This window comes from Muscardinus avellanarius, assembly GCF_963383645.1.
Source record: "Muscardinus avellanarius genome assembly, chromosome: 11".
Classification (NCBI taxonomy): domain Eukaryota; kingdom Metazoa; phylum Chordata; class Mammalia; order Rodentia; family Gliridae; genus Muscardinus; species Muscardinus avellanarius.
Window position 1 is genome coordinate 90,030,087 of NC_137797.1, and position 12,475 is coordinate 90,042,561.

At 49.4% G+C, this 12,475-nt stretch overlaps 1 protein-coding gene across 1 annotated transcript in view; it reads right to left on the bottom strand.

Moving 5' to 3' along the window:
• Positions 1-11,518, bottom strand: part of BMAL2 (basic helix-loop-helix ARNT like 2) — a gene marked incomplete at both ends in the record, with an annotated part of 51,696 nt that extends 40,178 nt beyond the window's left edge. The window contains 2 exons of the mRNA XM_080704943.1: positions 10,887-11,002; positions 11,340-11,518. Coding sequence (XP_080561069.1) covers positions 10,887-11,002; positions 11,340-11,518 — 295 coding nt within the window. The remainder of the gene's footprint in view (positions 1-10,886; positions 11,003-11,339) is intronic.
• Between the last annotated feature and the right edge of the window lie 957 nt (positions 11,519-12,475).

Genomic DNA, 12,475 nt, shown 5'->3' on the forward strand with positions numbered 1-12,475 from the left:
AGAAAGGCATGCTCCTAATCGTTATCTTGACGCCCAGCCTGTAGGTTTACAAAATTTGGCCTGGTGTCAAGTCCACCAATAGGCTGTGGACACAAAGGCTGCTCCTAGACCTTCGTTCCACCCGTCAGCAGAACACGTGATTGCTCCTGAGCCCTCCCTCCCTAACCCCATAAAAAGCCCCAAGTCTGTAAGAAAGCAAGCTTCTGACTTTCCTGGGTTCTCTCCCCAGTCAGTTGCTCCCTCCCAGGCTTTTGCTCCAAATAAAACCTGTTCCTCGCTATCGAGCCATGTCCCTTTGTCCCTAATCTTTTCTAGCAGTGAGTTCATAAGATCAAGTGACATGAATATTTTTAACCCTGAATTGCTAAATATGATACCAAACTCTTTCTCTCTCAAGTGTGGCTTACTAAATATTTTTCAAACTAGTATCCCCCAAATCAATCAGAAGTAACCACTATCCCAAACTTGCACAAAACATACAGCATATTTAAAAAAATTCAATCAGAACAAATATCTTTACGAGGTATCCACATTAGCTGCCCCCTCCATGGAAGAGCAAGGGACACAGGTCAGGACGGCAGCTCTCTGGGAGAGGAAAGGGGGACATGGTCAGCAGTGAGCATTGGGGCTTGCAAGGATTTCATGGTTTACTTCTCTCACAGACAACAGTATTTAGTTTAGTTTGGTACTGGGCATTGAACTCAGAGGCAGTCTACCTCTGAGCAATACTAGTTTTTTTTAAATTTTGAAATAGGGTCTTGCTAAATTGCTGAGGCCAGTCTCAAATCTGCAATCCTTCTGTCTTGGCTTCCAAAAACTAGGATTATGGGAGTGCCCACCATGTTTAGCTTTGTTTATAGTGCCCACCATGTTTAGCTATGTACACACAGCTGGGCATGATGGTACACACTAGTAATCCTAGTACTTAGGAGATTGGGGCAAGAAGATCACAGGTTCTTGGCCAGCCTCAACTACTTAGTGAGGCCCTCTGCAACTTAGTGAGACCCTGTTTCAAAATAAAGAATAGGAAAATATAGGAAGATGGCAGTGGACGTGGCCACAGCGGCGAACGCTGGCAGCGGCTGAACAGGACATGTATTCCTCTGAGAAACCCCGGACAACAGATTTTGGTTTAATATCTGATTGGAACAACATACAGAGACATTTCCAGCCATGACTTCCTATCTAAAATATAAGAAAAGATGGACCAAGATGGCGTTGGCAGCAGAGGCCAGTATTCGGGAGAGGCAGACAGATCCAATCCAATCTGCCTTGAACTGTTGGAGAAATCTCCCCCAAAAGTAGACTACACCTGCCCCACATGCTCAGGAACTCTGGACAACATACTATGTACGAAAAAGGTTCGGGGTGTGTCAGAGGGAGCCCTGCATAGCCGGCGCGTCACATGTCCCGGGAGCCAAGGGCGCTCCTGGCTCCTGTACCCCGCTGGGGGCCGGGGTGCTCTCGGAGCAGCAGAACCTGCTCTCCGTGGTGAAGCTGTGGGCCTCCGCTCTTGGTGGGGAGATAATACCCATTGTTGCTAGGTGCTCGGGTGCCAACTTCTGCAAGGGACACGTACTGTTTTCTTTTATTAAAAAATATTAAAGAGGGAGGAAGATGGCAGTGGCTGCGGCCACAGGGGTGATCATAGGCCACAGAGGTGATGGTTGGCAGTGGGCGAATAGGACATGCATCCCTCGGAGAGACCCTGGACAACAGATTTTGGTTTAATAGCTGATTGGGACAACATACGGAGACATTCCCAGTCATGACTTCCTATCTGAAATATAGGAGAGAGAGTGAAAAATGGTGGAATTAGAGGCAAGACAGCAGCGCGGTGCCCGCCACTACAAGAAAAGTGATTTTTGGATGCTTTCCCTAATATGTGAAAGCTAAGGAGAAATGGGTCATAGGAGGAACCCTAGATGAAAAAGGAAATCCTATAGAGGAGCAAACAAGACAACCTAAAGGAGGAGAAAGGAGGGGGGAAGAGGAAAATCTCTAAAACACACAATGTACTTAAACATATTGATGGCAACCACTAAACCAAGCAAGGGAAGAAGGGATGGGGAGGGAATGGGGTGGGAATTGGGTAGGGGCTAAATGGGTGATGTGTACATATATGTCTACACAAGTTTTTACCCCAATATGATGTATGACTACAATACACCAATAAAAATTTATTTTAAAAATATAAAGAATAAGCCAGGCATGGTGGTGCACGCTTGTAATCCCAGCATTCAGGAGGTTGAGACAGGGGGATAGTGGTTCATAGACAGCCTCAGATACTTAGTGAGACCTTTGCAACTCAGTGAGACCCTGTTTCAAAATAAAGAATAAAAAATAGGGTTGGGGGGTGTAGCCTGGAGGTAGAATGCCCCTGGGTTCAATCTCCAGCCCCCCCACCCACAAAAAGATGACACCATGTGTTAAGAACTGAAATTGTTAATCCTAGTACTTGGGAGGCTGAGACAGAATTATCGCAGGTTCAAAGCCATCCCCAACAACTTAGTGAGGCCCTCCTCAACTTAGTGAGACCCTTTTTCCAAATAAGAAATAAAATTGGGCTAGGGGCTTAAGTCAGAGGTAAAATGCCTCTGAGTTCAATTCCCAGTGCCACACATAAAAAAAAAAAACACTGAAATTCAATTCTGCTTTATATATTCATTTTGGAGATTATGATTTAATATTTGACACTGTTTTTCTTGAGTCATTTCTCAATGACAAATATGTTATTTAATACACAATAAAATGATACAGAACTGAGATTGAACAAAGATATTGTGGTTGTCATTTAAAAAGAAGTTTTTATCTGGGTGTGGTGGCGCACACTTGTAATCCCAGTATTCATAGGCTGAAACAGGAGGATCATGGTTTGCGGACAGCCTCAGCTACTTAGTGAGGCCCTTTGCAATTCAGTGAGACCCTGTTTCAAAATAAAGCACAAATAAAAACAAGGCGGGGGGGGGTGAGCTCAAAATTAGAATGCCCCGGGGTTCCATCCCCAGGACTGAAGAGAGGGAGAGAGAGGGAGAGAGAGGGAGAGAGAGAGAGAGAAAGGGAGGGAGAGAGAGAGGGAGAGAGGGAGAGGGAGAGAGAGAGAGAGAGAGAGAGAGAGAGAGAGAGAGAGAGAGAGAGAGAGGGAGAGGGAGAGAGAGGGAGAGAAAGCTTGTGATCTTAATCCCCACTCTATGGTACATGTATCTCCCTGGTGAGAGTAATTATACTCAAAATACTTTAAAGGTCTACACTTAGCACTGATTTAAAGAAGAAAAAAATGGTGAGAAATGGGCCAGTTGGGTCATAACACGGAAGGCCAAGCAAGCACTGGGCAGTTTAGATTTGTGGTTACAAAGGGAATCGAGTCCAGCATTTGATACTACACTTGAAAGAGAGCACACGTACACTCATGCACACACACACTCGCAGAAGTGCTGTGGCAGAACAGAAAAATAGTTATTTTTTCAGTACTGAGGATGGAACCCAGGGGCAATCGACCTCCGAGCTACACCCCCAGCCCTATTTTCTAGTCTTTTTTTTTTTTTTTTCTGGTACTGGGGTTCCTGGAAGCCCTTCTACCTTCAGCTACATTCCCACGGGCTACACTCCCACACCTATTTTTATATTTTTTTATGTGGAAACAGGGTCTCTCTTTTTTTATTTTTATTTTTATTTTTTTTATTTATTTATTTATTTTTTTTGGTGGTACTGGGGTTCCTGGAAGCCCTTCTACCTCCGGGCTCCACTCCCAGACCTATTTTATATTTTTGAAACAGGGTCTCTTACGCCAGCGCGGCTGGCTTTGAACCTGCGCGATCCTCCTGTCTCCGCCTCCCATGCGTGGGGATTACAAGCGTGCGCCACCACGCCCGGCCTCTTTTTTTATTTTTTAATTGGTGCATTTTAGTCATATATCAATCACATTGGAGTACAAGACTTGAGAGGATATACAAGCACACATCATCCAATCAGCCCTCATCCAGTCCCCATCCCATTCCCTCCTCCTCCCTAGATCCCATGCTTGTTTGGTGATTAACTTTGATACATTTGTTTATGTACCTCCTGCATTTTAAAGAGGCTCCATCCTCCCCTGTTCCATAACCTCTGATTGGTTACCTTAGTTGCTTCACTATAAGGCCCTTTCTATAGCTCAACCTCTTCCTGTTGCCCCTTCCCTCCTAGTTATTGCTGATTAGGGGAAGCATCTGATTTATATTTTCTGCGATATTTCACTGTGCATGCTGCGTTGCAAGTACCGATCCCAATCTTGACGGCCCCAGTAGTGGCCTGGCTACCCGGTGGACTGATCCAGACCTCGCTGACTCAAGCAGTGGCCTTGCCTCATGGGAGATCCCGATTCTGGTCTCGCTGGCCCTGACACAGGCCTAACCCCTCAGCTGGCTCCGATCCCGGACTCGGAGGCCCCAGTAGCGGCCTTGCCTCACGGCAGGCTCCGATGCTGGCCATTGGCCCCGGCACCAGCCTAACCTCTCAGCAGGCTCTTATCCTGGCCTCGGAGGCCCCAGAACCAGCCTTGCCTCACGGCAGGCTCCAATGCTGGCCACTGGTCCCGGCATCGGCCTAACCCCTTGGCAGGCTCCAATCCCAGCCTCGGAGGCCCCAGTAGCGGCCTTGCCTCACGGCAGGCTCCATTGTCGGCCTTGCTGGCCCCAGCACTGGCAGGGTCCGATCCCGGCCTCGGAGGCCTCAGTAGTGGCCTTGCCTCATGGAAGGCTTCGATGCCGGCCGCTGGCCCCGGCACCAGCCTAACCCATCGGCAGGGTCTTATCCTGGCCTCGGAGGCCCCAGCACCGGCCTTGCCTCATGGCAGGCTCCGATGCCGGCCTCGCTGGCCCCAGCACTGGCCTAACCCCTCAGCAGGCTCCGATCCTGGCCTCAGAGGCCCCGGCACCGGCCTTGCCTCACGGCAGACACCGATACCAGCCTCACTGGCCCCAGCACCGGCCTAAACCTTCGGCAGGCTCTGATCCCGGCCTCAGAGGCCCAGAACCGGCCTTGCCTCATGGCAAACTCCAATGCCGGCCTCGCTGGACCCAGCACCGGTCTAACCCCTCGGCAGACTCCGATCCCGGCCTTGGAGGCCTCAGTAGCAGCCTTGCCTCACGGAAGGCTCCAATGCTGGCCGCTGGCCCCGGTACCAGCCTAACCCCTCGGCAGGCTCCAATCCAGGCCTCGGAGGCCCCAGCACTGGCCTTTCCTCACAGTGAGCTCTGATCCTGGCCTTGCTGGCCCTGGCACCGGCCTAACCCCTTGGCAGGCTCCAATTCCGGCCTCGGAGGCCCTAGCACCGGCCTTGCCTCACAGCAGGCTCCGATCCCAGCCTCACTGGCCCCAGCATAGGCCTAACCCCTCGGCTGGCTCCGATCTTGGCCTCAGAGGCCCCAGTAGTGGCCTTGCCTCACAGCAGGCTCCAATGTCGGATATTGGCCCCGGCACCGGCCTAACCCCTCAGCAGGCTCCAATCACTGTCTCAAAGCTCAGTACCGGCCTTGCCTAATGGCAGGCTCCAATCCTAGCTTTGCTGTGTCCATCGCCATCCTCACCCCTCGGCAGGCTCCAATCAGAGCACCCTCTTTGCCCAACCAATTGTCCCACATTCTCGAGGGTGCGTGGTGGTAACATTCTGCCTCTGGGGTTATTATTTCAAAGTTTCCAGGTGTACTGCATCAGATCTCTGCCTCCCCTGAGTACTGGCCACTGCCATTGCCACTGCCTCCACCATTTCAAATCCTTCCCAGGCTCTTTTCCCACTCTGAATGTTGTCCAGTGTTCCTAAGCATGTGTGACGGTAGCATTCAACATTTGGTGTAATTTCTCCAAAAAAAATAAGGTTGGTAGGACCCGATTTCTGCTTCTCCTGAATACAAGTCTCCACCGCCATCGTAGAGACCGCTTTCAACACCGCCTTTCTCCTTGGTCTCCACTAAACTCTCTCCTTACAGGTGATGTCCAAGATTCTTAACAATATAGAGAAACAGCAGTCCTCCTTCACGGGGAATTTTTCCATAAGTTCCAGTGCATTTGGATAATTTTGGTCTGCATCTCCAGTGTCCTGGCATCTGCCACGGCTTTCTTAACTCCTCTCCGATATTTTTTCTTTTTCTTTTTCTTTCCCCCCTTTTTTTTTAATAAGAGAAGACAGTATATGTGGTTTGAGGAGGTAGTGGGATCAGGCACTCAGTAGCACTGTGACCCGAAGGTTTTCCCATGGGTCCAGCGTGCTCCTCACTACTCCGCCTGGGGCCCAGAGTCCCGCGACCGGGGCCCTGGCTGGCATGCCCCACGCGACCCCCGCCCAGGACCCAGAGTACTGGGCCCGGTTTCTCCAGGGGTCTGGTGTGCTTTGCATGGTCCGGCCCGGGGCCCAGATTCCCACGACCCAGGCCCCGGCTGGCGTGCTCCGCGTGACCCCCGCCCGGGACCCAGGGTACTGGGCCCGGTTTCTCCAGGGGTCTGGCGTGCTCCGCACAGTCCAGCCTGGGGCCCCGAAATAGGGTCTCTTAAGCCAGCATGGCTGGCTTCGAACCTGCGCGATCCTCCTGTCTCCGCCTCCCAAGCGCAGGGATTACAAGCGTGCACCACCACGCCTGGCTTACTCCTTTATTTTGAAACAGAGTCTCACTAAGTTGTGGAGGGCCTCACTAAGTAGCTGATGCTGGCCACAAACGTGCAATCCTCTTGTCTCAGCCTCCCAAATACTAGGATTATAAGCGTGCACTATCATACTCCACGGAAAAATACATTTTTGATACATCTTAAAACTTTTGCTTCATTGCCTAATTTCATCGCCAGTAGGGTGCTATATGTCAAGATAAAATCATCATTGTCGTGTGCTTAGCACTTTATTAAAAATGATCCGGATCCAGGTATAGTGGTGCAGGCCTATAATCCCAAGTACTACTGGAAGGCTGAGGCAGGATTAAAGTGGGTTTGAGGCCAGCACGTGGTAATTTACCAAGACCCTGTTTCAAAATAGTCTGGAAGTGTCGAACATTGCTGAGTTTAATCTCCAGTGCCACGTAAAGAGGGGGGGGCACTATCTTAGGCTCCCAAGTATGGGAATTACAGGCATTTTATTGCTTCCAGCTCATTAAGATCCTGCTCTTTAGTACAGCTGTAACCACAGTTCTTAGGAGGCTGAAACAATAGGATCACAGGTTCAAGACCAGCCTCAGCACGTTAGTGAGACCTTCATCAACTTAGTTCAGTGAGAGTACAAATTCTGGTCTCACATCTTTCAGATCCTCTTTTGGTTGCCTGGGGTCATAAAGTGAAGGTAATGCATTCTTTCACCAAACTCTCAACGCTTCCATGTGTTAGGCATTCCGTCTGGGGCTCCCCACTGAGTTTAGGATGACATGGAGTGCAGGGTTTGGCAGTGCACAGCGCTGGCCATTAGCCTCCCCCAGGGCCAGGCAACAGCAAAGCGTGTCCCAAGACACTCCTGGTCCTCATCCCCCTTGGCCCTGTATCTCTGAGCATGTTCATTCCTCACTTGAAATGCCAGGCTCCCAAGCGAGGTTGGCACAAGTTTGCCTATTGAGACACAGGTGATGTTTTCATTCATCTTGGATAAATATTTAGGAGGAGCCCAGTGTGATGGTACAGTACTTGGGTGATTGAGATGATTGAGAGAAGAGGGTCACAGGTTCGAGGCCAGCCTCAGCAATTGAGAGAGACCCTCAATAACGTAGCAAGACCCCATTTCAAAATAAAAACTAAAATAGGCCAGAGGTGTACATCAGAAGTAGAATGTCCCTGGGTCGAATACTCAATACCCAAAGAAATAATTAAAGGACTGCATAATCTGGGCATGGTGCTATATGCCTGGAGTTCTAGTACTTAGGAGGCTGAGACAGGAGAATTGCAGGTTGCAGCCCAGCCTCAGCAACTTAGTGAGAACCTGTTTCAGCTGCCGCTGTCATGAAGAATAAAAAAGCCAAAGAGAAGGCAGCAGGAACTGTCCTCACTGTGGCCAAAGGCAGAGGCAGAGAGAGCCTAGGCAGAGAGGCAGGAAGTCACAGCTGCAGAGTGAGGGCAGGGAAGCGCTGGGCTGGGCCAGCCAGGTGCACACCTCACAGCAGGTGGGAAGGCTGAAGGAGGAGGCGAGACTGTTGTGACCAGGCCGCGGTCAGACAGCCTTGGGATGCTGCTGGGCCTCAGGGCTTAAGATGACCAGAAGATCTGGTCGCCTGGAGGCTGCACCTGCCCTCTAGTCAGGAAGGGCCAGGGATTTCCCAGGCTGGCTGGGCAGCTACACGCATTCCAGAGCAGGTGCACTCCCTCACGTCGCTCCACCCCGATATCAAAAAAGAAAAGAAAGAAAGAGGAAGACTACTCCTTCATAGACCCGAAGCTCTGGTAACAACTCCTGTGGAGCCTCGAGTCCTTCCTGGAATTAGCCAATGGCATGAGCGCCAGGGCAGCATGGGGAAACGGAGGGGAAGGTCAAACCATTGAGAAATGGTACCATCTACACATACTGGTGGGGAAAATAGGAAGCCCAGTCCTGATGTTTTGAGTCAGGGAGAAGGGATGTCAGGGTCACTGCGAAAGGCGGTCCTCCCTCCTCCTGCTGGACACACGTTTTGGAGGCAGCTGTAGTTCTGCACTGATATGCCAAGAAAAGCTATAAACATAGTGTCTGAACTTCAGCAAGACATTTTTTAAAGCTGGAGAGTAGTGGGCTACTTTAAGCTCTCATGATGGCCTTAAAAAAGAAAATAGAGATGGGTTAGAAGAGGTTTGAGGCAAGAATACCAGGTTAGAAAAAAACCATTGCAGAAAAAGTGGTCACTGGCTCTCATGGTCTCTCTGCCGTGTGGACTTGGCTGGGTGATGGTCCTCGGTCACTTGGGCAGACACTTATCCTAGGTGTTGCTGTGAAGGTACTCTGCAGATGGGATTAAGGCCCAGAATTTGCTGATCATCTACAAGGGAAGCCATTGTAGGTCATTTGGAGCCTAATCTTATCAGTCAAAGGCCTTACAATCCAAGCAGAGGCTTCCCTAAAGAGCTTCTGTCCCTGGACAGCAATTTCAGCAGGGTTCCAGCCTGCCTACTGGAGAGTTGTAGGCTACTTTAAGCTCTCATGATGGCCTTAAAAAAGAAAATGGAGATGGGTTAGAAGAGGTTTGAGGCAAGAATACCAGGTTAGAAAAACAACCATTGCAGAAAACGTGGTCACTGGCTCTCATGGTCTCTCTGCCGTGTGGACTTGGATGGGTGCAGCCAGGTCCACAGCTGCATAAGCCATCTCCTTGCAAAGGTCTCTTAGTACAGACCTCCTGCTGGTTCTGCTTCTCTGGTGGAACCCTAACTGTTACACCTGCCAAGCATCACAGGATTACGGAGGAGCGAGCTCGGATTCTCTGAAAGCCTCGAGGCCAGTATTCCACACGCCCTCCTAACAGAGGATCAGTTCAAACATCAGCACTCCACAGAAAGGCGCCCACCCAAAGACTGCAGCCTAGGGCAAGAAAAGGCGGGCTGCAGAAGCCAGTGCACCGGGGCTCCTGCCCTGGTTCTGCACTGCACCCCCACCCCAGGCATGTGCTCAAATTCCCAGTGCCTCGAGCTCCTTATCATGGATCAACAATAGCGCCTTCCGTAAGTTGATGCAGATTCAACGAATTACAGCACGTAAAACACTGAGGACGCCTCGCACACAAAAAATAATAAAGAAATAGCAACCGCTTAGCTAAGCCAAGAAGCTGAGAAGGATGCACGCCGCGCATGTGCAATGGGCCCAAGAGGGAGCCGCGGCAGCCAGGATGACTGTAGGGATCAAGGATCAGTCATAGGAAACAGCGTGATGCGGAATGTAATGAGAGAACGCTCCTGACGGCGGCTGTTCCTGCAAAGGCCACCACCTCACAGACTGTACTCAACCCAGGGACAGGCGGAAGCAGGAAACGCGTTCGTCAGCACCTGCTCTACGTCAAAGCAGGAGTGTCCCCCCCAACCGGACCCAGGCCTAGATGAGCCTCAGGCAAAAGGGGAATGCAGGGGAAGACATTTTCAAACCCAGCAGGGATTGAAAAGAATATAAAATGTAATTAAAATCTGGAATATAAAATGTATATCAAAGAATATAAAATGTAGCTAAAATCTGGATGATGGACACCTACATTGTTATGCAGGGGAAAATACAGTCTAAAAAATTGCAATTGCTGCAGGGTCTGAGTGAATGGAAGACATGATGTGAGCCTTGAGGATGATAAATATTAATTATCAGGCATGGCCGGCTACCCCATATCTTACACAGAATACATAGAAGATCCATGGTTCCTGACATCTCAGGTATCCAAAAGGAACACCTTCAGTTTTAGCTCTGGGTGGCAGGTGGGATTCAACAGCGTTCATAAAAACATGTGTATGTTTTTTCACTGAATAATCATTATTTATGAAAAAGGAAAATGGCTTTTAAAAAAGGAAGGAAGTGTGACATTACAACGGGCAACTGTTAAACTGAAACACAATGTGAATTTTAAAAGCAATAAAATCAAAACTGTCATTTGTAGCTCTAATGCCAGTTAAGCAAGACACCGTGGGGACAGACTACAGTCGCTATCACTACCAAGACAGTCACTTCTGAGTCTTTTGATCACTACTTTGCCCTTCGGAGATGTGGATTTGAACACTCCTCTGAGGTAAGGAGTACACACACCCCAGCGGTAGTTAGAATTATTGCAAAAAGGAAGAGACAAGCCCAAGACACTACCATTCCAAGTAGGAGTCTAAAGAAAAGAAGAATCCTCCCAAAGAAGCCACAGGCACCATGGAACAGGGAAAATCGGGTTTGGTCTCCCTTCTCCAGGTCAGTGTGGTTGCCTGGGTGTCTCGTTACAGAAGCGATGGCCTACCTAGAAAGCAGTATCTCCATGGCATCTCCATGTTCATCTCCATGGCAACATAAGCACAGCCTTCTTTTGGGTACCAAGTAAACTCAGAGAGGAAATTTAGTTCTCTACCCAGGAAGCTGGAATGTGTTCAGAAAACAAAAGCTGATCTGGAGATCACCTTCACCGAAACTTCTCCCTAGGTCTTTGATGAAACAATAACAGCTCTCGGCAATCTTTTATTCCTTTTAAATTGCCGATGATACCTATGCTGTAAGGTATCCTCGATTTCAACTCATCTACAAACTACTAATTGACCTTTTAAAATCTTTATTTTTGTAAAATATACTTGGGTACTAAGCACAACACCATATTCTCCCTAAAGTTTTTTTTTTCTAAGAAAAGAAGATTAAAGGTGTATTTTGATGTCTATTGAGATGCTGCTTATACGTAGCTTCTAAGCCACAGTCTCTGTACTACATCTCCATCGATCCAGAAGAACCCCTGGCATCCCCAAGCTCAGGTGCTTCCACAAAAGCTCCTTCCATGTCAGGAGTACATTCGAATTGCAGGCACCGTATTCCTTGCTGTTGATAAACCTTCACTGAGCGTGTGTACTGGGAAGTCGAGACTGAGGGTCGTGAGCTCGGCCCCATGGAGCCGTGTGGGGAGGGTCTTTGAGCATGGCATGCTTTCTTTCTTTCAAAGCACACCCAGGGCATATGCTCACATCCAGGTTATGCGAGAGGGACAACACGGGTCATTCTGTGGGGCAGCCAGGGACAGGGCAGAGGCCTGCATCCCAACAGGTGTAATAGGAATGAACTCAATAATAGTTCTTGTGATGCTCTTCAAAAGAAAGAATGTGAGGTGGGTCTAAAGATATGAGCAGCTGCTCTTTCAGGGAAGAAAGGACAATGACAGACAGGGATTCAGGTGCAGGGAGGGCAAAAGCCAAGGCCAAGAAACAGAACCTCTGCTCTCTGGTTTTCTTACTTGTCAGAAATGTGCTGAGCCTTTCAGGATGATAGGAGGGCTCTGTTGCAGGCTCTGTTGCCCACCAGGAACCAAAAAGAAGATGTGTGTATGTTTCATTTTGGAAAATCGCCTTCCCCTAAGATGGGCTTCCTCGTTGGCTAAGCCGGCCTGCACACCTCTCAGGTCAAGCCCACACCAGCAGGCAGCTTCAGCGGGCCGTCTTCCTTTTCCAGTTTTCCTACCCAGATAAACCAAAGAATCACTGGCGTTTCCCTTCCCATGCTTAGTCTGTCCCCTGAGAAACCTCTTCTCCACTGGTCTCCAACAGATGTCTATCCATCCATGCTAAAGTGTTCCCTCCTTAGCCGGGCACGGTGGATGTGTGCTCTCAATGTTTGGGAGGCGGAGACAGGAAGATCGCGGGTTGAAGGACAGTCTCAGCCGCAGAGGGAGACCCGCACTAACTTGCTGCAAAATAAAAAGGCCCTGGGGGTACGGCTGGTAGGTACAGTGCCCCTGAGTTCAACCCCCAGGACCCAAATAAACAAATCAAATGTTCCCTCCTTCGCAAACTAGACACTTTCTCCTGACTTTGGAGGTAGGGCTAAGTCTCAACGTTAGCCTATGTAATACGT